General features: G+C 43.6%; 1 protein-coding gene across 1 annotated transcript in view; it reads right to left on the reverse strand.

Moving 5' to 3' along the window:
* Positions 1 to 21,333, reverse strand: part of GPC1 (glypican 1) — a 301,536-nt gene extending 280,203 nt beyond the window's left edge. Inside the window, exon 1 of the mRNA XM_045031576.1 lies at positions 20,463 to 21,333. Coding sequence (XP_044887511.1) covers positions 20,463 to 20,619 — 157 coding nt within the window. The 5' untranslated portion in view covers positions 20,620 to 21,333. The remainder of the gene's footprint in view (positions 1 to 20,462) is intronic.
* Positions 21,334 to 23,809: the final 2,476 nt, after the last annotated feature.

Here is a 23,809-nt window from a genome sequence, read left to right on the forward strand (position 1 = left end):
ATCATACATAATTTAGCACAAATGACTTAAAAAACACTAATGAGGGCACATTTGCACACTTAACTTGTGTGTGCAATTACTGCAAAAAGCAGTGTGGATAATTATGGCCATTTGTATGCATTATTACCCGTTTACACATGTATTTGTGGTAACTGCACATTCTATGTAGGCATGCAAATATGAGCATTTTATGTGCCCAACTAATTAAAAAAAAAAATCAAAAAAAATCAGGCCCTTTCTATTTAGGAGAATCCCAGAACGGACTAGCTAGAAGAACAAATTTTAGAGTATTATTAAGCAGTAACTGTATCTCCTAAAGACTGCCAGGGTAGATGCAAGTGGCAATTCAGAATGGGAAAGTTCACACTGCCACAGCTCTGCTGTATTTAAAGACAGTCAACAATATACTGCAGCAATGGTTCAAAACTCAGCTGTTTACAAAGACTGTTACTATAGCGTTGTGAGCTATTCCATAGTACGATGCTTTTACAAAATGTTAGATTACCCTGTGGATTAAAAAACAACTTCCCTTTCCACCTTAACTAGTGCCTTAACTTTTCAAACACAAACAATGCTAATAAATCCTGTGTTAGGACAACATACAGGTAATAGGGCTGTGCAGCATATTGAATACATAATGCTCTAGATGCCCCTAGTTATTGTGTAAATTTATATGCCACGGCAGATTATAAATACACTTAGAAAGCAACCGCCACGTCTCAACAGACGTTATTTAGTCAGACACTGAATTTAAAAATAGGGATGACTCAGCAGGTTAGGCTTCAAAATTCCAAGACAGTCTAATAGGGACAGGAAGCAATGAGACCAGAATCTCCTTCCCCCAGTACACCCTTTTCCCAAACTGGTGTGCACGTGTGTGGTATGGGGGCAGTATCCCTATGTGCAGCTCTTGGTACACTGGAGCTGCCGCTGTTTTTTCAGCTATTTTATAATTGCCATTCTCAGGACCTCACATCACAGCTACTATTACACTGATTGAGGAGGACTGGACAGGACTCCCTCCAGAGTCCCTTTAAGTCTGTAGAAGGCTGATCAAAAGTTGGCCCAAAATTATTCCTACAAGCCACTTATATTGTAGCCGAGCCCGGGCAGCACTGCTGTAGTTCCGGAGAGTCAGCATTTTCATTAGATCCCCATCCCCTGTAAAACAGGGCTTAGAGTTCAGCCTTCAAAATTTGCTCCAGGCATGGAAAATCTCTACCTGGGAGTGGATTAAAAATTGTAAAGGGGTAAAACTGAACCTATACAACAAGAGTACAGCAATAATTTCCATAAGGATGTTTTACTTTGCTAAGAAAACAGATAAAAACAAATTTTTAAAATATTACAAAACCTTCTTAAAACCAAAGCAAACTTTCCTCCCTTCCCACACATTCAAAAACACTCAGAAGAAACCACTACAATCTAATAAGGTAAAATATACTTTTATCATCTCTTTGTAGTGTGGAATCTGAAATCTTTCAAAGTGAACATATTACTCATTAGCTCATAACAGCTCTAAAGATCTTATGTCACTTCTCCAGGCCACGATGAAGGAGATGTTCCCTCTTTTTTATTAAATGAAGTGGTGCTGGTACAAACTTAGGTATCGGCTAAGTAGGATGCTGTCTAGGATGTCTGATCTAATAGGGTATTGCTGGAATATAGCACTTGCATCACAGCAGTCACTCAACACCAAGCCAAACTATGGCCACTCTACTTTGGCTGTTGAATTCCTCGGCCTTTCTGGTTTCTACATCCAAAATGGTATCCTGGTTTCTGGTCATCTGTATACACATCGATGTCTCTGATCTTAGAGGTTCTCCAGAAAGCTGGGCATCATCTACCACCACACTTCCTTTACAGATAGTGCAAAAGATTCTGGGATGAATTTCGGAACTAAAGCATGCAACTTTGAACCGGCCCTGAAAGATTATGCAACTCTGCCTTCCCTCATTCCTCCATCTGTTTGCCTCACTCTGGAAGACAGAGGCCTAGCGCACAATCCTTCCTGCGAAAGGCTGCAGTCTCTGACTCCTGGTTTTGGCTGCAGAAGAGGCAGAGGTCTCCACCAAGGAGGAGTGAAATTTTTCACCATAGCCCCTTGCTTGTGAGGGTTTGATTTTACTGCAGCATCAGTTTGAGGTGTAACACGAGTGTTGCCCCTAACCCAAATCCCATCCACACAGAGCAATCTCTAGCTCGTGTTAAATGGTGCTTTAAACTCAAGCTAGCTGGCCTGTCAAGAAGTATGGTTGAAGCTTACACGCTGCTGACAGGCAAGCTAGTGATGCAGTGCAAATACAGCTACAACTCCAGTTAGCACAACTCATGAGCAGCTAATCCAATCACTCTGCTGATTCACTCACTCTATGAAGCTTGAATGTTGTTTCAGAAAGAGTGTGGCTACCATCACTTGAGCAAAGCTAGGCTAAGGGTACTAACTCGAGCTAACTCCTGCAATGAAGAGAAGCCCTAAGATTGTGAGGGGAGACTTAACTGCGGAGTTACTTTAGGAGAAAGTTTTGTTCCAGTCCAAAGGGAGAATACTTTGCCAAATTGCAGGGCTACCAGCCCTGAAGAGCCAATGAACGGCCCAATATATTCATTTTAGGCAGGTCAAGTTGAACAACATCTAAGACAAAAGGGAAACCTAAGCTCTACAGCGTGAAGCCTGTTTCCCACCTTATTACTGCTGTGCAGGCAGAGAGAAAGAGGGCTGGTCTACACTAAGGGGAAAAATCGATATAAGATACGCAACTTCAGCTACGTGAATAACGTAGCTGAAGTCGAAGTATCTTATATCGATAACTTACCCGTCCTCACGGCGCGGGATCGATCTCCGGGGCTCTCCATATCGACGCCGCCACCGCCGTTCGCGGTGGTGGAGTTCCGGAATCGATATAAGCGCATTCGGGGATCGATATATCGCGTCTAGATGAGACGCGATATATCGATCCCTGAAAAATCGATCGCTACCCGCCGATACGGCGGGTAGTGTAGACGTAGCCTGAGACAGGCTCTCCAGGTGGAGCGACACAGGCTGCAGTCAGTGACTGACAGGCTGAGCTCTGCCCCCAATGCTGCAAGCAAGCTGAAGGCCCAACCTCAGACTCTCAGCACCTTGCCTTGCTGAATAAATAAACTTATCAGAGCATGACCCTGTGTCCTCTGCTTATCTCAATCAGATGAAAAGCAGCAGAGAGACTGTGTTAAGCACAAGATAAGCAGTCTTTATTTGCTTAATTAGAACTGCTCATCAAATGAGAAATCCTGATTTACTGCAGAACTGATACAGGTGGTAATTGCAGAAGTATGGCCCTGCATACTTGGCCAATTTAGGGGTATATTTTTAAAAGAATCATTTTTCCTGCTTCTAACACAAATCATAGAAAATAAGGAAAGACAGAAGCTTCACATAAGGATCCTCTGCCGAATCTCTCAGCTGCCAGCTTTTCGTTTCTTCAGGGAGGGTTTTAAATTAAACCCAGATTGTCTCCATGAGAGTTACCAGAAACTCTGTAATTGCCAAAGCTGACAGAAATGCAAATGTGATTTGCAAATTTGAAAGTGTTATATTCTCCTCTCTTCTTTATACAAATGCGGGCTGGTGTCATTAAGACCGAGCTGTGCGGGCAACAAGGGGCAAGTAAACCCCCCTCCCTGGAACTAAAAGAAAGAATGTCTAGAGTATAAACTTTAAGGCAGATTAACATTCTAGTGCTGGCATTGCTGTTCCTAGGATAACATAACGTGAACTTGATGCTGAGAGTGGGTCAGACATTGAAGTGCCTTCAGCTGTCTTCCTTTGATGACTGGGCAGGATACAGTAGCAAGGCAATAATAAACTTTTCATGCAAGTCTCCAACAAATGCACACGTCCCAACCTTTTTTGTTAAATGCTGCCAGTTCAGAAACAGTGCGGTATGTTAGTCCATTGAAATGTCTCCATTCTCTTTGCTTTAGTCTAGCTGAAAAAGCTGATCAATACACTGATGGGAAAATTATATTTCTGCCAACAGCAAATGTATTTTGCAAGCCCTCAATGTCTGCTTTCAGTGTCTTAACCCTGGCAAAGATTGGTAATAAGGAGAAGTCAAGGAATCATTATCATTCTCCTTTGTGTGTGTGTGAGAGAATAGCTTCAGAGTAGACACAGTCATTCACCTATGAATCAGCATGTATAAAACACAATAGCAGATAGCAAAGGGTGAATATGGCGATATTAATTTTAGAATAATCATTTCTGACCCACATTTATTGCTCTGTCTCCGTTTGTTTTAGAGCCCCTCTAATTTTCTGTGTTGTAGTCAAAGGAGGATGGCTGTATTATGTTAATTAGTAAGTAGAGCGTTTAAAAATATTACTGTATTTTAATTTTTGTTACACAGCACCCCCAAGTACCTTGGCCTGGAGGGTTGAGTGGAATTAATGCTTTGAAAACAAAAATTACTACTGCTACCAGGCATCTATATATATTCTATTCTGTTCAGATTCTGATAACATGTACATCAAAACAATATTTGAGCACCTTCCGGTAATGCTTTAAGAAACAAGACTAACATCTGTCACATGTGGCTGACTGGACTTTTCATGATGAAAGTAAAATAAAAATTAAAGGAAACAATTAAAAAAAAAAGCAATGGCAAACACATAGCATGTATATAGCATGTGGCATATATTTTTACCAGCATGGAGTCAGAGACCATAGTGCCACTACCACTGAATGAATTATTTATCCTTTTGGCTCTGCTTAACATGGGAAGAATAAACTGTTTAACTTCATTGTGAGAAGTAGTTTGTCACATTAAATGTTACCATAGTTTCATACTGAAAAGCTGTCTGTAATAATTAAGATTCAATTACATGAAACTCTATTAGACACTGTTATATATCAATATAAAAACAACAGACTATATACTACTCAGTGGCTTCAAAACTCACTAAAAATAACACAACAAATGTAATGCAACTCCAAGCATGCAACCAACTAAAATAATTATTAACCTATATTCAAATCTGCAAAGGTGACATCTGCACTCCTCATGGCTAAACTTGACTCTCCATTCCATGGTTAAGTATTCAAGGATTCTAGAATTTTGGCTGCTGACTCTGACCAGAGTCTCTGGGGATACATGGAGTCCAGTTTTATTTTTCCCTCAATGTATGATTTCTGCTCTCTGTAACACAGTTCCTTCCCACCTCACAATGAGCCAGAGTTCATCGCCCATTGAATTAAATGTAGAGTAATGAACTGGAGATCATTAGAAGACAGAAACAAATACACATTAGAAGAATTTATTCTTCTCTCACTTACTAAGTAAGTTGTTTGGATACCTGAAACCAATGAGTAATGATAAAACAAAAAAATATATACACCAACAACATGCCCATAAAATCTGTTCAACAAATGTCAGAGAGCTTACTCGGGTTGAGTGGTATGGAATTCTATTCTACAAGTAAGTAGCCCCATTGACTCTATTCATAATACGTAAGGCTGGGAGATTCTGGCTTTAAGTAATGTTATTATTGTTTATTATTTTTACTATGGTATGACCTAGAAGCCCCAAAGGAGATTACAGTCCCTCACACAGTGGAACCATGTATTCACACAGCAAGAGACAGATCCTGCCCCAAAGAGCTTTATAATGTAAATAGACAACACAAAGGAAGTTTTATTACCCCCCACTGACAGATGGGGAACTGAGGCACAGCAAAATTAAGCAATTTGCATCTGAAATCTGTGCAAGAGTAGAAAATTGAACTCCGATCTTGAATCCCAGCCATTCTGTGCTTTAACCGCAAGACCATTTTTTTGTTGTCATGATGGGTCATATTTCAGAAAAAAAACTGAGAAAAGGATTTTATTTTAAATTTTGCTAACTAAAAATGCTGTATACTAATGACAGAATGGACTTTCTCCCAACTCTCAAAAGACCTTCATTAGGGATGTGGTTTTATCTATCAATGTCCCAGATTTTGCCAGTCTCTCTCTTAATCTGAATTTAATCTAACATATTACGTGGGGTTTTTTGAAGGGTTTCTGCATTTCATTTATGAAATTTTACCAGTCACCATCATCTGCAAATTAACAAAGTGATATGTTCTTTGGTTTTGTTTCTGGCACTTTATTGTCTCTCGTTTGTTTTTGTTTTTTTAAAATAGCGTTGTACATACAAACTACATGAGCAAGGTAATTTCACAAGTCTATTCCCCTCATTGGCAAAAGGACAGTGAATGCTCAGTAACGTAACATGATGAAAATCTACTAGTGATGGCATAATACGGGGTGTCACTTATACTGGATATACATACACCAGTCAAATTGCAGATATATTTAGGGATTTCAGTCCTAAGTGCTGCCATTTAATGTATCACTAACAGACAAAAATATTTAATTTATGACTGGCAGGAGATTGCTTCACTGCAATATAAAGTGCAATGTTACTTATAAGGACAACTCAAACCCCCAGACAGCTGACCCAGAATACTGCAGCAAACAATATTGCACATTAAATACAGTGGCTCTCTCTCTCTCTTTCTTGGTTTAATGCTAAAATGTGTCCCGAGTCTGAAAGTATTCACTCTATTTAATAAGAGCAAAGTCTCACTGTAGTCTTTGCTCATTTATATTTGCTAGCACCTATGCAGATTTAAATTAAATAAAGTACATTTTTAACCCTGAAAAAAGTACTACATTGGTTTGTAAGTTTTTGTTTTCCAGGAAAACCCAAGAGCAGCAAAAACCAGCAGCGTCAGAAATGGGCAGTGATCTCCATAGCAAAATTATTTTTGCATCGTGGAAACATCTGAGGCTTTAAATGGTTCTGTGGCTGAAAAGGGCAGTAAGTACAGACAGAAGAAAAACAAGATGTCCTCTAAACTATTGCCCAGACTGTGATATCTGGTTACACAGCAGGCTGAACATGGTTCTGGTTTGTATGTAATTGCTCACCTTCATCTTGAAGCAGAGCTAATTACTACAAAACTCTTTTCTTGAAGAGACAATAGGTACCAAATTCAAGCTTTGAATACTTTTCACACAGACAGGCGAACAATAGAACTGCAATGTTAACAGCCAGCTCAGGAGTGGGCGATCACCCCCGGTACAGCTGTCATGAGTGTGATTAATCTCAGCAACAGAAGGTGTATATAGGGAAGAAGGCAAATGCTAAAACGTGTGGGCCAAATCCCTCTCCCTCATTCTGGAACTTCTCTGGGATTATGAGCTCTGCAGAGTCTAGGGTACAAAAACTGGCCCTCATAATTCCACTCCCAGCCATGGCTCAAAAGTCATGTGCCATGTACCACCCAGGGGCTGCATCTGGCCCATAGTCAAAGACTTTACCTACTATTTTAGGATTATTTTATACAACAGAAACATGAAGCCCCAAGCAGCCATATTCACCATCCATTTTGGGAGCAAAACTACTATTGCTACCAATGGGACTTTAAAACCAAACCAAACCAAAGAGTATGGGCTTCATTAGCGACACTCATGTAGTATAATAATCTTTAAAAATAAATAAATAAAAACCCTCTATAACCAGCTCTCTTAGAAAAGTCCATGCCTGTATGTGCACAGGAGAGTACAAGTCACTGTTCAGCATAAATTGGGCTATCAAAAAGCTATTTTGGGAAGTCCACTCCTATTATAATCCATAACAGATCACATATTTAACTTAATTTCCCTGAAAAATAAGTAATTTACAGTACCATATTACCATCTCCAACTTGATAAATCCGGAATCATTTAGGCCACCTACTAAAATTCTGCAGCTTAATATCAGTATGACCTGCACTACCAATTTGTTCAGCCTGGATTTGTATATTTAACAAGCAACAATCATGCATCATCATGTAATACAAATTAACAGTACCCAAATTAATTAATTTAGTTAGCATTTCCAGCATCCAAACTCCTTCTGTGCTTAATTGCTGCCAGCATGTAGCAGAGATTTACAAACAGATCTGCCTTTACTCATCATCTGGTCACTGATTATTAATATTATTAGAATAATTAAAGCACACTGAAACTGTTTGTTACATGATCAAATAAACTTGCATGCCATAGCCTGGATCTAAGTGCAACTGCTGTAAAAATCTTAATGCAAAGTACAAAGAGAGAGAACAAGAGAACCCAGGAAGATGTTTTGCATGACAGAGCAGATATGCACCTGTACAGATCAGCTGCAAAGATGGACAGGATGAGGATGCAAGGAGCCTTCCCCACTCCCTGCACTCTCTGCATGAGCTCCACCATCATGCCCATACTCTATAGCAGTGGTACCCAAACTTTTCCTGTCACGCCCCCCACCCCCTCCACACACACACCTTTACCAGTAATGGAATCTGTCCACTCTCCCCCTCCATTACTGCACAGTTGGCTCAGCAGTGGTGCTTGGGCTGAAGGCAGAGCTGGAGGCAGAACTGGGGATGGGGGAGGAGCTGGAGATAGAGGCAGAGCTGGCCTGCAGCTGGAGCACAGCTATGGCTAGGACTGGAGTGGGGCTGGGTGGTGTTCCCTCCCTGCTCCCCATGGGGGCTGGCCCAGGCCCCATCGTACGACGCCCTGAATTTTCCTCCGTGCCCTGCCAGTGGGGCATGCCGCACAGTTTGGGGACCACAGCTTTATACGCGCCCATCCTGCAAAGACTTAAGCACGTGCTTAACTCTAATATTAACTTCAGTGAGACTTAAAGTCAAGCATTTAGGACTTCACCAGGCCTCTGTTGCTGGTTGCAGCTCTAGCCAAAGGCAAACGGAAGAACATACGCCAAGACCCACTCCTACACTCTGCTGCAGTTACCAGTGGAGCTGAAACAGCACCAGTGGGCAAAGCTCCCACCCCAGCACGGGCTCAGCCCCAATAAAATTCTGAATGAGTTGGGGGAACGTCCACCCATTACAATGCAGCCCCTCTGCAAACTCCCAGAGGATGTCTTAAAGCCACCATCTGGCCATACAGATCCAATTCAATAAAGATACTCTGTTCTCACAACGTGGAAGCCTATGTGAGACCTCCCACAAATGAAAAGAGTTTTAGCAGGAATTATTTGGAATTTTGCAGCAAAGCCAAACAGATGTTTGTAAACTGGGAAATAATTATACAACCATTTTAAACTCATACAGCTGGATAAAGCCAAGCAACTATGTCGGAAAGAGAGCAACGCTTTGAGATGCCTAGATGGAAGGCGCTATGGAAGAGCAAAGTGCTCTACAATCCAATAAATTAAGCCCCACAACCCTCCCACTTTCCATGAGATAATTAAGAAATAACATCCCCATTTAACATTTACAAATGGGGAAACTGAGTTACAGAGAGGCGAGAAGTGAAGCGAAGTGACTTGCATGCATTCCCGTGAAAACTGGGGCCTCAGGGCTCAGAACAGAACCCAGATCTCCTTCCTCCCAGTCCTTTCCAAGCAACCACAAGACCTTCCTTCTGCAATTTAACTCATTTATTGGGACAGCTGGAACTAGAGAAATGCTGAGACGGTCAATATCCTTTCAAGCCCACAGTTATGCCAGTATGACCCCAGAGACTTTACTAGAGTGGCACAAGTTAAACTGAATGCAGGTTTCTTTTTCTTAATATTGTCAACACTCAGGAGTCTCAGAAGAGACTCAAGCACATGAGTTCCTTTCAGTTTTTATACAAACTGTACAGTTAAGCTTAATCTCCGAACACACCCTCTATTGTATTTTCTCCCATCCAGAAATAGACTGAAAGATGAAAGTAATAGCCTTTCAGGTTTTTTCTTGTCCCCTCCCCAACACCAGTCAGAAAACAAGAAGCTTGTGTAAAATAAAGACCTAGGAGATATTTTGACAGAATTATATAGTATAGTTTTACAATGCTATAAAATACCATTTTTGTAAGTCAAAAACTATCTGTCATACTGTATCTGTATTTTAATCATATAAAGTACTGAATGTTGCATAAGTGCTATCATGTTGCTCATTGAAATCATACTAATTTTTTAATAAAGTGCTTTAGTAGAATGCATGGTAGTTTTAAAAAAAATAGTTTGCTCATGTTGCCAGTATAGGAGTTTATAAAAGTTGGATAATTCTGTCTTTCTGATTTAAACTGTACATGAAAGAACCAAAAAAAATTAGTTTTATCATGTCAATACAGTCCACACAATTGTGATTAATGTATTTTCTTAAAAAAAAACAAAAAAAAACAGAACTAGTGTGTTTTGGACAACCATCGCACAGCACACACTGCATATTCAAATCACAAGGAAACAAAGGAGTTTTTATGTCTGCAAAATTGGAACTAAAATGGAAACCCATTACTGGGCAGACGTCCCTGACCCAACCTGCAGTTCTGTCGTGTACAGACAAGCATTTAAAGTGTCTACAGTCTAAAGCTTCATTATTTTTCACAGAACTCAAACTGTCAATGGAGGTAATCTGATCCCCTGGGAATCAAATGTTACTTAAAGGCATAGTTTCAACTGTCAGGGGCACAACATATTCTGAGTAGCTGGATGTCGGTATATATAGACATCAGACGAGAAGGGAGTTGGATGTCAGATTTAAAAAAGAAATCTTTGCTTTAATCAGAGTGTTTTTGGGGGGGGAGAGAGGGGGAGAGTTAACTACCAGAGAAGAGACCCTAACATGACAATAAACAAGCAGCTACTCCTGCAAACACTACAACCAGAGTTGACCACCATGAGTGATCTCAAGTGATTTAAATGAAACTATTCACAATACTAGGGACTATCTAGGTAAGGTATTTATATGGCCCCGGCTACCATAGTAGCTAGCTCCTCACAATCTTTCAATTTATTTATCCATACAACACCTGGGAGAGGTAGGTAAGTGCTATTATCCTCATAGGGCAGATGGGGAATGGAGGCATAGATGAGGAGGTGCCTAAAGATGTAGAGACTAACAGACTTGCCCCAAGTCAGGGAACTGCACCTGGGTCTCCTAAGTCCCAGGTTAAAAGGTAATAATTGGAGATATACCAATCTCCTAGAACTGGAAGGGACCTTGAAAGGGACCTTGAAAGGTCATTGAGTCCAGCCCCCTGCCTTCACTAGCAGGACCAATTTTTGCCCCAGATCCCTAAGTGGCCCCCTCAAGGACTGAACTCACAACCCTGGGTTTAGCAGGCCAATGCTCAAACCAATAAGCTATCCCTCCCCCCCCACTGGACTGTCCTTCCCCTCTTATTACTACACCCAATACTAACTGTCTGCAGGAGTGGCTTCCAAGATGGACTTCCATAAGGGTTGAAAGTGATGGGCATGATTTTCATCTTTCTTACTCTGATGTGAAGCCAGAGAGGCTCCACTGAAGGCAATGGAGATACCCCCACCATATAATCATGATAAGAGAACAGACAGAGCTGATACCTCTACAGACAGCATCCCTCCTTCATCCAGGATTTCAGTACAGGACAGCAGAAAGCAATTTAAAACGTATGGTTCTGTGTTCAAAAAGCGAGAGGTGTTTTGGTGCTTAAAGGTGTATGCTTATATCTCAATGTGTTTTAGCCTAGGCAAAGGAACAAATGGGGTGGGCACTTCTTAAGGGAAACCCTGCAGGGTGGAACAGATGGTGACGTAACCATGCCTGGAAACGTAGTTTAAAAAAAAAAATAGGATTGTTGTCAAGTCTTAGAAAAAAAAATTCACCCTAATCACGTTAACCTGCACTTTGGAAATTCATTCGCTAATGTACAGGATAGCCTTGCTTGCTTTTCTTAAGGACTATCACACAAAATAGAATTTTCTGAAAAGATTTAGCCTATGCATAAAGTTTAGGAGAGGTGGATGAAAAGTCAATATCATACAACCATCGCCTAACTTTATTAAATGTCACCCTACAGGAATTAACATTCAGTTACATTCAGTTCTTCCTAAGGAGAACCAAAACCTTACCAGGGAGAAATTCTTTCATATCTGTCACAAGAATAGTGAATTTTGTGAAATTTGCTAAATACGTATTGCAATGGAACAGATTCAAGGAATACTGAGGGTATTTTCATGTCTAATCAAAAACAGAAGTAAACCAAGATGTTACAAGCAAACAGATGCACTCCACATGGAGTAGCAGGTAGCTGGCTGTGTTTCCAGCACAAGAAATACCCTGTCATTGCTCCTCTGAGCAGGTGTAATTCATGTACACACCATCTTGTAAGCTAGATACACCCTTATTCCAGGAAACCATGCCCTGTTTAATCATCATGGTGCCTAAGAGTGCCCCAGAACAGAATGTCCTCTTGCTACCTGCACCACACATAATGCTGCTACTTGCTTGCCCGATATTTGCCTTTTCTACCCCTTTTTTCTACTTGCATTTGCACATTTCAGGACAAGGTCTATAACTCCGAATGTCCTAAAGCAGCTATGCTGGAAAGGAGAAAAAACGCCTACCAATAAGAGTGCTATCAAAAATAAAGGAGCCAGGCTAAAAAATGGCAATTAGAGGCTGGGTTTTCAAAGCAGCCTAAGGAACTACAGTACCTACATGCCATCGAATTTCAATGGAATTTGGGCTCCTTTGAAATTCCCAGCCTAAATTTCCAAGTTTAATGACAATTAAATCCCAGCTGGCTCCCCACTACCAGTGACCATCCCCTCTCCTCGGGAGCAGTTTCATAATCTCACATGAGAGCTCTGAAGCAAGCTACAAGAATTCTGAGAACATTATCAGTGCAATAATGACTGACACACAGGAGTGTTGTCAAGAGACAGCACTTCATCCCCTGGCCCCAGTCAGATTACATTAGAACCCTGTCACGTGGCAGGCTCAGTATTACTACTCAGACTTTAAGGTCTTTTGGGGCAGAGACAATCTTTTCGTTCTGTGCTTCACACAATCAGGTCCTGGTCCATGACTGGAAATCCTAGGTGCTTCTGCAATACAAGTAATAATCCACTGACTCCAACAGCAACTGCAAGTTAGAGCTGGTCCACACTAAGAATCGGGGTCGAACTAGGGTACGCAAATTCAGCTACGTGAATAGCGTAGCTGAATTCGAAGTACCCTAGTTCGAACTACTCACCCGTCCAGACGCCGCGGAATCGAAGTCCGCGGCTCCAAGGTCGACTCCGCCACCGCCTTTTGCAGTGGTGGAGTACCGGAGTTCGAACTATCGCTTCTGGAGTTCGAACTATCGCGTCCAGATTAGACGCGATAGTTCGAACTCCGAGAAGTCGAACTCACCGCGTCGACCCGGCTCGTAAGTGTAGACTAGCCCTTAGATTAGGCCCCAATACTCATCAGAGAAAGGTTCAGTCATTACAAATGAGCAGATTTTTCAAGCCCTCTCTTTTTAATAATTACTATTTTGAGTTAAGAAAACAAACTCTGGTTCTGAACTCTATTTTCCTAGCAAAGTCAGCAACCTATATTTTTAAAGTACAAGCACAACAAGTCATTTAAATTAGCTGCAAGAATGAGTCTATATGGTCCTCTGAATGCAACTGGTAAGACAGAGAACCACCTGCTTCAGTCCTGCCAAACCTAACAGCTCCATCATCTAAAAGCTGCCCCTCTCTCATATTTGCAGGTCTTGAGATTTCACTGATATTAGACTCTCTAGATAAAAACCAGGAGAACTGAACAATCACATGGAAAGACCAGAGGGGAGAGAAAGGAGGAGGAGAGGCTATGGATTTTCAAACAAAAGGAATTCAAGCTATACATGCATTCAAATTTTCCTGGGGGAAAAAATATCATGTTTTGCTTCTCCAACAAAAGGAGTTGTTGAAATATTTTTTGTCAGACACAGCTGATAATGATAATTATGTGGTAAGAATGTAGTCATCCATCTCACACTGAAAGAAAGGCAAATCTTTTAGGAAACTTGAAGAATATTTTAATATACAGCCTTCTAGATTTTAAATATAAACAAGGCAGGCATTAGGGGCTTGATTTTTAAATGTATTTTGGAATTTCTCTGTTCAGCATTGCAAACCCTAACTGACTCTGGGTATGTCTATACAGCACCTGGGAGGTGTAATTCGCAGCTCAGGTAAATATACTCGCGCTAGCTTTGCTTGAGCTAAAAAACAGCAGCGTGGCCATGGCAGCATGTATGGTGGGCTGGTCAACTTAGGTATGTACTGAGGGAGACAGGCAGGAGAGTATTTGGGTGATTAGCCCTCGCTGCCACCTGTGCTGCCATAGCCCCACTGCTATGTTTAGGGTGCTAGTTCAAGTCTACCTGAGCTGGATATCACACCTCCCAGCCGCTACATAGATATACCTTCAGAGACCTAGGTCTCATTTTCAAAAAGGACTTAGCCACTTACAGCCCACTGATTTAAATGGGAGTTAGGTCCCTAAATACCTTTGAAGGTCTGGGTCTTAATCTAAATCTCATTTTTAAAAGGAGCCTCCTAAATCAGGTTACAGAGTAGCAGCGGTGTTAGTCTGTATCCGCAAAAAGAGCAGGAATACTCGTAGCACCTTAGAGACTAACATTTATTTGAGCATAAGCTTTCGTGGGCTACAGCCTCACTTCATCAGATGCATGCAGTGGAAAATACAGTAGGAAGATATAATATATACACAGAGAACATGAAACAGTGGGTGTTCCCATACAGACTCTAATGAGAGTGATCAGTTAAGGTGAGCTATTACCAGCAGGAGAGAAAGAAACTTTTTGTAGTGATAATCAAAATGGTCCATTTGCAGCAGTTGACAAGAAGGTGTGAGGAACAGTCGGGGGGGGGGGGAGAAGAAAAACATGGGGAAATAGTTTTACTTTGTGTAATGACTCCTAAATCACTAGCCTGAGCACAGCAACACCTAAATACCTTTCAAAATCTGGGCCTCAGTCCAGTAGGGTACACCGTCTTTGCTTACACCTATGAGACCTAGGTGTCTAATTAGTAGGGCCCTACCAAATTCATGGTCCATTTGTCAATTTCAGACATAGGATTTTAAAAATCCTAATTTTTGTGAAATTTCAGATTTAAATCGTTGAAATCATGGTCTTGTAACTGTAGGGATCCTGACCCAAAAAGGAGTTGGGGGAAGGAGTCGCAAAGTTATTGCAGGGGAGGCTGCAGTACGGCTAGCCTTACTTCTGCTGCTGGTGGCGACACTGCCTTCAGAGCTGGGCAGCTGGAGAGCGGCAGTTGCTTGCTGGAAGCCCAACTCTGAAAGCAGAGCTGCTGCCAGCGGCAGCGCAGACGTAAGGATGGCATGGTATGGTATTGCCACCCTTACGTCTGCACTGCTGCCTACAGAGCTGGGCCCTCGGTCAGCAGCCGCTGCTCTCCGGCCGCCCAGCTCTGAAGGCAATGCAGAAATCAGAGTGGCATGGCATGGTATTGCCAACGTTACTTCTGCGCTGCTGCTAGAAGGACACTGCCTTCAGGGCTGCGTGCCCAACCAACAGCTGCTGCTCTTCGGACACCCAGCTTTGAAGGCAGCGCAGAAGTAAGGATGACAATACTGTGACCTCCCCCACCGCAGCTCCCTTTTGGGTCAGGACCCCAATTTGAAAAACGCTGGTCTCTCCGTGAAATCTGTATAGTATAGGGTAAAAGCACACCAAAGGCCAGATTCCACCAGGGGAGACCAGATTTCATGGGCCATGACATGTTTTTCCATGGCCGTGAATTTGGTAGGGCCCTACTAATTAGCCACCAGAGGGAGCTTGTTTTGCTCCATAAGTATGATTTTGACAAGTACGTGTGTGCACATATTGTACTGAGAACCTAACAGAACAATCACAAAGCAGAAAATATGTAAACATATCAATTTTTTTTAAAAAAACTTTGGCATGAAAACAATCACGTTCAACCAAAACCTGTTCCAATATTCATACCAAGATCATTGCCAAATTTAGTAAAAACAGGACGTAATTTAGCACGTGTTGCTTCTTCAGAAGTACTACCACCAAGTGTGCAGAACTAGGAGAATTTTTCTATCTTTCAGCCAATCTAATTTCTTTATAACAAGCCTACCAGTACTGTAACATACTTAGCTGGCATGGCTACAACACAAAGATGATATAATAAACCCTGCTACTACTACTGGTAGACAATGGAGATCCACTTTTAGATCAAGTGGCAGAGACCTGTGGTTTGAGAACAGAAAATCCCACATTCTATTCTTTATATCTCATCTGTAGTTTTGCCAGTCATTGTGCTTGTGGCTTTATTACCGCAGGTCTCTAGAAAAACTCAAAAAATAAAATTCCTATATTTGTCATTAACACAGTAACATCCTGAAATCCCCATCAAATTAGGTCCTGTACAGAGAGTAAAAGAACAGTTCCGCTCAATTCTTAATTTAGCTAAGATCCCTACAATGGCTCTCATACATACACTTGACAATGTCTCTCTCACAAAGAGCATAATGTAGTCACAGGAAGAGTTTGTGGGAGGCTAGAAGAGCTGAGAGATGAAAGCAAGTGGTTCTGACTCAGGCAAACTAAGCAGCCAGTAATGCACAGAGTTAAGTGGTACTGGTGAGTAGTGGAATTGCCTTGAAAAGTGGATACCCACGCTAGCTCAAAACGCACCGTTTGCCCATACTACCCCCCATCTCATAGAATCTCTGGCTCAGCATAAGAGGGAACCAAGTTTTGAGAAGTGACGTCTTGGGGTAAATGAATTCAAACAGCATACTGCCCTCTCACAGCAGGCACATTTAAACACATAACCCTGCTCAAAAATCTGTGTAAAGGGCCCCAACTCAACTCAGAGCACCCCAGGCAATGAGCTAGTGATGGGGGGGGGTGGATATTTCACAAAATGTTGTGGCCTTTATGGGGTTTAAAAGGACAATAAGTCTTCTGGCAATGAGTCCTGCACTGGGAATACTCTCCAAATGGCAGGAAGCCTGTGCCCAGCCAGTTACCAACTGAGTAGATGTGGGCCTGGCAAATGTTGCCAACTGCACCAAGTGCAAGGGGAGGGAGTAGCTCCCCTTAGTTTAGAAATCTTCCCTAAAGCAGATATTTATATGGGAATCAGGGGGTCGGGTTGGGATGCAAAGATTACTGTACGGGTAGATTTTTTTAAATTTTTTTTAAATATTTGGGAGTTTTGCCATTGACTTCAAAGCCATGAGATTTAACACCTTGTCTCTTCCTAAAGCACGTTTAATAATAGTACCTGAAATATTTAGAGTGCTTATACATGTCAATGCATTGCACAAACATTAATGTAAAGTTAGAAACCCACCCTACACATTTAATGAGAAAGCCAGGGGGGCTGGATTCTTCCCTTAATCAGATCTGTATATGTTACTGAGCTAACAACAACAACCTGTGTAGTCGCTTCTCTAGCTGCTCTGTACACTCACAAGCAGGAACTACCGTCTGCTGAGCCAAGGAGTTTTTATATTAGTCATAATCCTCTTAAATCATTAAAAATTATAGATTAAAACATCTGAAGTGTGCTAAAACGAACATAAATGCAGCTAACTCATTCTGAGTCACAGCCTGCATGGCTGGTACACCCTCAACTTCTTCTGAAGGCAAGAGGAGTCTGGGGATGCATGAGCCCTTTAATAATGATACCAGACTCCTGAGGCCAGTCCTAGCAATCCAGGAGCAAGGCGGCCACACTAGTTCTCTCTTGGCAGCCAAAGCCATGGGGCAATAAAGCAAGTCCCTCCTTTGCGAAAGAGGAAGACTATGGGAGGAGGAAAAACAGTAGGAGCTTCTTGGGGAGGAAGAGGATAAAGTGTAGTTGCCTCTAAAGAGTGAAGAACTGATGACTCTTAGGGCAATCCATGCACGTCTGACAAGCCACAAGATTGGCACTGGAAAACCTCTCTCACAGGGACTCCAGTAAAAGCAGAGCCAGGCTCCTCATTACTAAGCTACCCCAATCAGCACTTCTTACTAAACTAAAATTGCTCCTAGTGTTTTGGTGTTGTGTAGACATTTACAGAAGTGACTGGAATCTTGAGCTGATCAGATTTCTGTCATAAGGATTACAGTGGGTAACTAAAACATGTTTCACTGTATTTCAGTGACCACTCAAAGGGACAACAAAATTTGGTGCTTAACATAAGTGATTTGCTAATAAAGGTGGAGCTGTATTCTACTCAGTATCTTTGGGAATGCTATAAAAATGGTCTCTTAACATTTTGTTTTATCGGTTACAGTTTCTTGCTTAGTTGTCACTGAAAATCTATTTAAAGACCTTTAATCTGAAATAATCTAAACAATAAGTACATCCTGTATATAGGATAGTCAAACCAGAAGCATACACAATATATACTCTGTGCCCAATCAAAATTGCCATGTGCATTTTTACAGTAAAATACATCCAAGTTTTATCTTTATGATATTGATAAATACAGATGAAAGTTTCTAAATTCTTAGAAGTTTGAAGCACACATGACAATCACCAACAATGAACACAAAGGGTTCTCACTCTGTATTTTGAAGTACACAATTGGCTGTACTATAGGCAGAACATTCACATGTGAAGACAGTATTCCCCATATTCTCTCTCTTCATTCCACCAGTTTTTACAACAATATTTATCTGTACAGTTTCACTGTTTACAATACTATATTGTCAAAGGTAAACAGTTTGATACTATATTTTCAATCATTATTGCTTAAGATTGCAAACATGAGTGCTGGTAACTTTTTAGAAATAATAAACATAGTTCCTAGAAATCTGTCTCATTTCTTTACTCATCTCAGCATTTCTAGGCACAAGAAGTTTTATACACAGTGAACCTGAGGACGCAAGATACTTATATCTTATGAAATCCATTTCACACAATCCTAAAATATGATCAACACTGAAGCCTGTACTATTATCATTTCATTTAGTGTTTCATCCACTCCCATGTACTCTCTTTCATGACAATACTTCTTAAATGTTTACTCCCTTGAAGACTTTATAAGCTGCATGACATATTTAAGATCTCCCTTACAGATAATTTGTAATCAAGTGAAAAGGATCTTTTTTGCTTCACTGGATTCATTGCCCTCCCTAAAACAAAACAAAAAAAGCTCTCCATTGAAATTCTCCACTATTTCACTCTCAGAAACCTCCCATTTTACTTTAAAATCCACCTTTCAACAAAGAAAAAGTTCACATTTGTAAACAAAAGTTCAGCCTTCTCCATTTGTATGTCAGATGATGAGAATGTTCCCCATAAAACGACACTATTGAAGTATTCATCATAAGAAATTCTGCAGCTTAGAAATGAACTACAAACTGCAATCTTGCTGAGATGTCCCTGTAGGTTGGCTTTGGCATGTACACTTGCATATCTTATGCTTTGTCTGAATTAGGAAGCTCCCACAAGTGAGCAAGAAAGCTCTTGGATATGGGTCACAAGTCTGTGAATCAGAACATAGGCAATGCTTTAAAAATAAACAAAGTAAACAAAAATAAATGCAAGTCTCAGCAGATATTTTCTCCCAGGTTTTTCAAAAACCTAACCAGACCTTTAAATATCGTTTATGTTTCAGAGATTTTCTGAAAAGAAAACACTCTGTATTTGCCAAAATACAAACACCCCCCCCCACACACATTTAGTTTGTATTCCACATCCAGTATTAAGGTAGCAGGAATAAACTCTGATGAAGGTGGCTGGGGTTACTGCCCTGTTTCAAACACCTGACAAAGGTCATTTTACTTACACTTCAATTTTTAACTGACAAATTCTTTTTAAACTGCTTTTCATCCAAAAGAAGATTAGGAAAAAAAATCAACTCTGCTCTCTCGTAACCTTGGAGCACTTCCTAGCTTTGAAATCAAACCCAGGGGATTTTGACTATCTTGGGTTCTGACCCAAATCCCCTAGATCACACAATGTACAATGATGAAAGGAATCACCCAAAATCTCAGAGCCTTTTGACATTAAACACGTTTTCACCACAGAGAATCAAGTAAAACCCTGTATATCTGGAGATTTTACAATTGTTAAAAAGGGTTAGGTGTGGCACATCTGGGGTTACCCTCCTCCTGAAGAAATCTGAGGTCTGACTTTTCACCACTCCCTGACTTTTAACTAACTCCCTTTAAAAAAAAAAACACACACTACAAGAAATCGTTTTTCTCCTCATCCCAACAGTCCAGAACAGACTACCTTCCCATGCAATAAACACCAACTTAATTGCACTGGTCATCTGGAAGGAGAGGGGAAATCACACCATTATTTGGATGGATCACTGTTGAATTAGTGGGTTCATTTACTAGAAAGCTGATGGGATGAGACGGGGACGCCCTGGACTGTTGGGGGGATCCCCTTTATTTTGGAGAAGCCCTGCCAATACCTCAGGAGCTGGTGCCCAACACCCCCAGTTTGCACACGTCTGCAAAGCACCATCCTGCCTGAGTCCCACCTTCAAGCCAGCCACGGACCCTGACAAAGCGGAGTCTCTTTGTACAGGGGGCTGGGAAGCCGGGCTCCTAGCAGAGGTTGCCCTCTACGGGAGAGCCTTTGTAGAGCGCTGCCTGGTGTTTCGGGGGAAGGGTCTGGGGGTGCAGAGAGGCTCACCTGAGATCTCCGCCTGGGGTACCCCGTGCAGGCTGAATCCTTTGGTCGCATAAAACTGCCGGACCTCGGTGCAGCTCTTCGCTTTGCTGCCACTGTCACCCCGAGCCGAGGAGGCGGCGACACACAGAAGCCAAAATCCCCCCGGAAAGAAATGCATCCTCCTTCTCCGCCGAGCCCCCCAACCTGCAGCGCAAAGGACAATCCCAAGGTCCCGCTGACCCCGGGCTGCAAAGCGGGATCTCTCCCTCTGCCCGGCGCTCGCTAGCTGTTTGCGGGCACGGTGTACGGAATGGGGGGTGAGGGAGCTCAGTCCCACCTTCCCCCAAGCATCGCTGCCTCCCCGCCCCCCTAAAAAAACAACACTCCGGGGAAAGCAGATGGCAAGGGGGGGAGGTTTAATAAAAAGTCCCCAACCCACAGGCAAAAATCAGTGGGACCTTGGCAGGGCGATGCAAGATCTCGGGCTCCGGAGAGAGCCTGTGACTTCCAACAGCTATTGCAAGAAGAGTGGGAAGAAGGACGGGGGGAAATCCTGGCTCTTCTGAGGCTGACTTCCCAGGGATGGTGCAGCTGCCGCCACTCAGGACGCAGGAGCTCCGGGGGATGGAACCCGGCCCCGATCCCAGCAGAGGCAGATCCCACTTGTGTGTAAACGCTCTGGTTAGAGCGGAGGGCGCATCTCCCCCCACGCTCCGGCAGGGCGCTGCTGCAGGGGACGGCTGCGATGCAAACGGATTACAGCCCGGAATGGGCAAAGTTTGAGGCCGGGAGCTAAGGGAGAGCGTGGAAGCAGCAGGGGCGGGGAGGCGGCGCGGCTCTCCTCGGGAGGAGCAGCAGCACAGCAGCGCGTGTGCCCGGCAGGAGCAGTGAGCCCGGCCGGCGGCAGCGGCGCACCACCTGCAAAGAGGGCGAGGGCGGGGAGGCTCCGCGGCAAGGCAGGGCTTCCCCGGCCGGACGTGGCATCATGCAGTCCCTGCGCCAATCAAGGGCGGGGAGCGGCCCGCCCCCTGCCTTGCCCCCAGGCTCCTCCCACGCCTACCCGAGGGGTTGCTCCGTTAAACTCTGCTGGGGGGAGGCTGCGCCGCCGGCTCCCCGCCTGGTGACAGCAGCCGCCGCCGCCACCTGCTAATTGGCACTAGTCAGGTCAGCGCGCGCCCCTGACACCGTTCCGCAGCCTCTGCACCTCGGGCTCCCTCCAGCGCCGGGCATCTCCTTCGGCCACAGGCCGGCGTAAGCCCAGCCTGCGCTCGGGGCCGTCTGGCCAGTTCCGCGGGCTGGAGCCCTCTGCACAGTGCAAGGCAAAGTCCAGCATGCAACCTGCACCCGGCTGTCCATTGCATACCTCACCTAGCATGCACCTTGTGCTCCATTACACAGCCGGCGTCCTTCTGCAAACTAGGGCACATAGCCTAGGCGCGTGGGGCAGCATTGTCCTGGCAGGGCGGCATTTGGCTCCGGCGGACCTTCTGCAGTCATGCCTGCGGGAGGTCCACCAGCCCCGTAATAACCGAGTAACCTGCCGCAGGCATCTTTAGGAGTGGTCCCCTCTTCCTGCAAGGAACACCCATTGTTTCAGTATCACCGCAATGACTGCGTGCGGGTTTTCAAACTTGGTCCTGGTGACCCGGAGGGATTGTTGATGCCTGTGACCCCAAGATCTGTAGTGAGGGGTTATGGGGTTTAAGGATAGGTTGTAGATCTTTGATGATGCGCTGGAGAGGAGTTGGGGGCTGTAGGTGATGGCTAGTGGCGTTCTGTTATTTTCTTTTTTAGGCCTGTCCTGTAGTAGGTGGCTTCTGGGTACTCTTCTGGCTCTGTCAATCTGTTTTTTCACTTCAGCAGGTGGGTATTGTAAAACTAAAACAGGCCTAAAAAAGAAAATAACAGAACGCCACTAGCCATCACCTACAGCCCCCAACTAAAACCTCTCCAGCGCATCATCAAAGATCTACAACCTATCCTTAAAGATGATCCCTCACTCTCACAGATCTTGGGAGACAGGCCAGTCCTCGCTTATAGACAGCCTCCCAACCTGAAGCAAATACTCACCAGCAACCGCACACCATACAACATAAACACTAACCCAGGAACCTATCCTTGCAACAAAGCCCGATGCCAGCTCTGTCCACATATCCATTCAAGTGACACCATCATAGGACCTAATCACATCAGCCCCACCATCAGGGGCTCATTCACCTGCACATCTACCAATGTGATATATGCCATCATGTGCCAGCAATGCCTCTCTGCCATGTACATTGGCCAAACCGGACAGTCTCTATGCAAAAGAATAAATGGACACAAATCTGTTGTTATGCATACTTCCACCTTTTCATGTTCTCTGTATGTATAAATATCTCCTGTCTGTGTGTTCCATTCTATGCATCCGAAGAAGTGAGCTGTAGCTCACGAAAGCTCATGCTAAAATAAATTTGTTAGTCTTTAAGGTGCCACAAGTACTCCTGTTCTCATTGTTTCAGTATCACCCAAACCAGTGGTTTTCAAACTTTTTTTCTGGTGACCTAGATGAAGAAAATTGTTGATGCCTGTGACCCAACGAAGCTGTAGTGGAGGGGTTTGGGGTGTGGGAAGGGCTCAGGGCTGGGGCAGAGGATTGGGGTGTGGGCTGCAGGCTGGGGCCAGGAAAGAGGGGCTCAGGGCTGGGGTAGGGGTTGGGGTGTGGGGCAGGTCAGGGCTCTGGGCTGGGGATGGGGATGAGGGGTTTGGGGTGCAGGAAGGAGCTCTGGCTTGTAGGGGGGCTCAGGGCTAGGTCAGGGAGTTGGGGCATGGGCTTACCTCGGGCAGCTCCCAGGCAGCGGTGGTGCTAAGGCAGGCTTCCTGCCTGTCCTGGCACTGTGGACCAGGCTGTGGCCAGCAGCAGGTCCAGCTCCGCAGGCCCCCTCCCAAGCTCTTATTGGCCAGTTCCCAGCCAATGGGAGTGTGGAGCCAGTGCTCGGTGTGGGGGCTAGCCTGCCTTAGCAGGGCAGCACCATTGATGGGACTTTTAATGGGCTGGTCAGCGGTGCTGACCAGAGTCACCGTGACCCAGTGCCTTACATTCTACAACCCAGTACTGGGTCACAACCCACAGTTTGAAAACCACTGACCTAAACCCAAAGCTGCGGCAGCTGATTAACAGAGGAGTTTCTGCATAAATTAATCTCAGCTTCTTGATCCCAGTCTCAAGCGGCTGGGAAAACACTGGCACTGACTGAGCATATAGAATTCCTCCAGTCCTGGTCCCTACAGAGTGATTTTCTTTTAAAATTGTATATACAAGGGATACTCGTGGGGGGGGGCATTTATAAAGAAGATCTTCAAAGATGGGCCCACAAATGCAAAGACAC

Source organism: Mauremys mutica, chromosome 9 (assembly GCF_020497125.1).
Source record: "Mauremys mutica isolate MM-2020 ecotype Southern chromosome 9, ASM2049712v1, whole genome shotgun sequence".
Classification (NCBI taxonomy): domain Eukaryota; kingdom Metazoa; phylum Chordata; order Testudines; family Geoemydidae; genus Mauremys; species Mauremys mutica.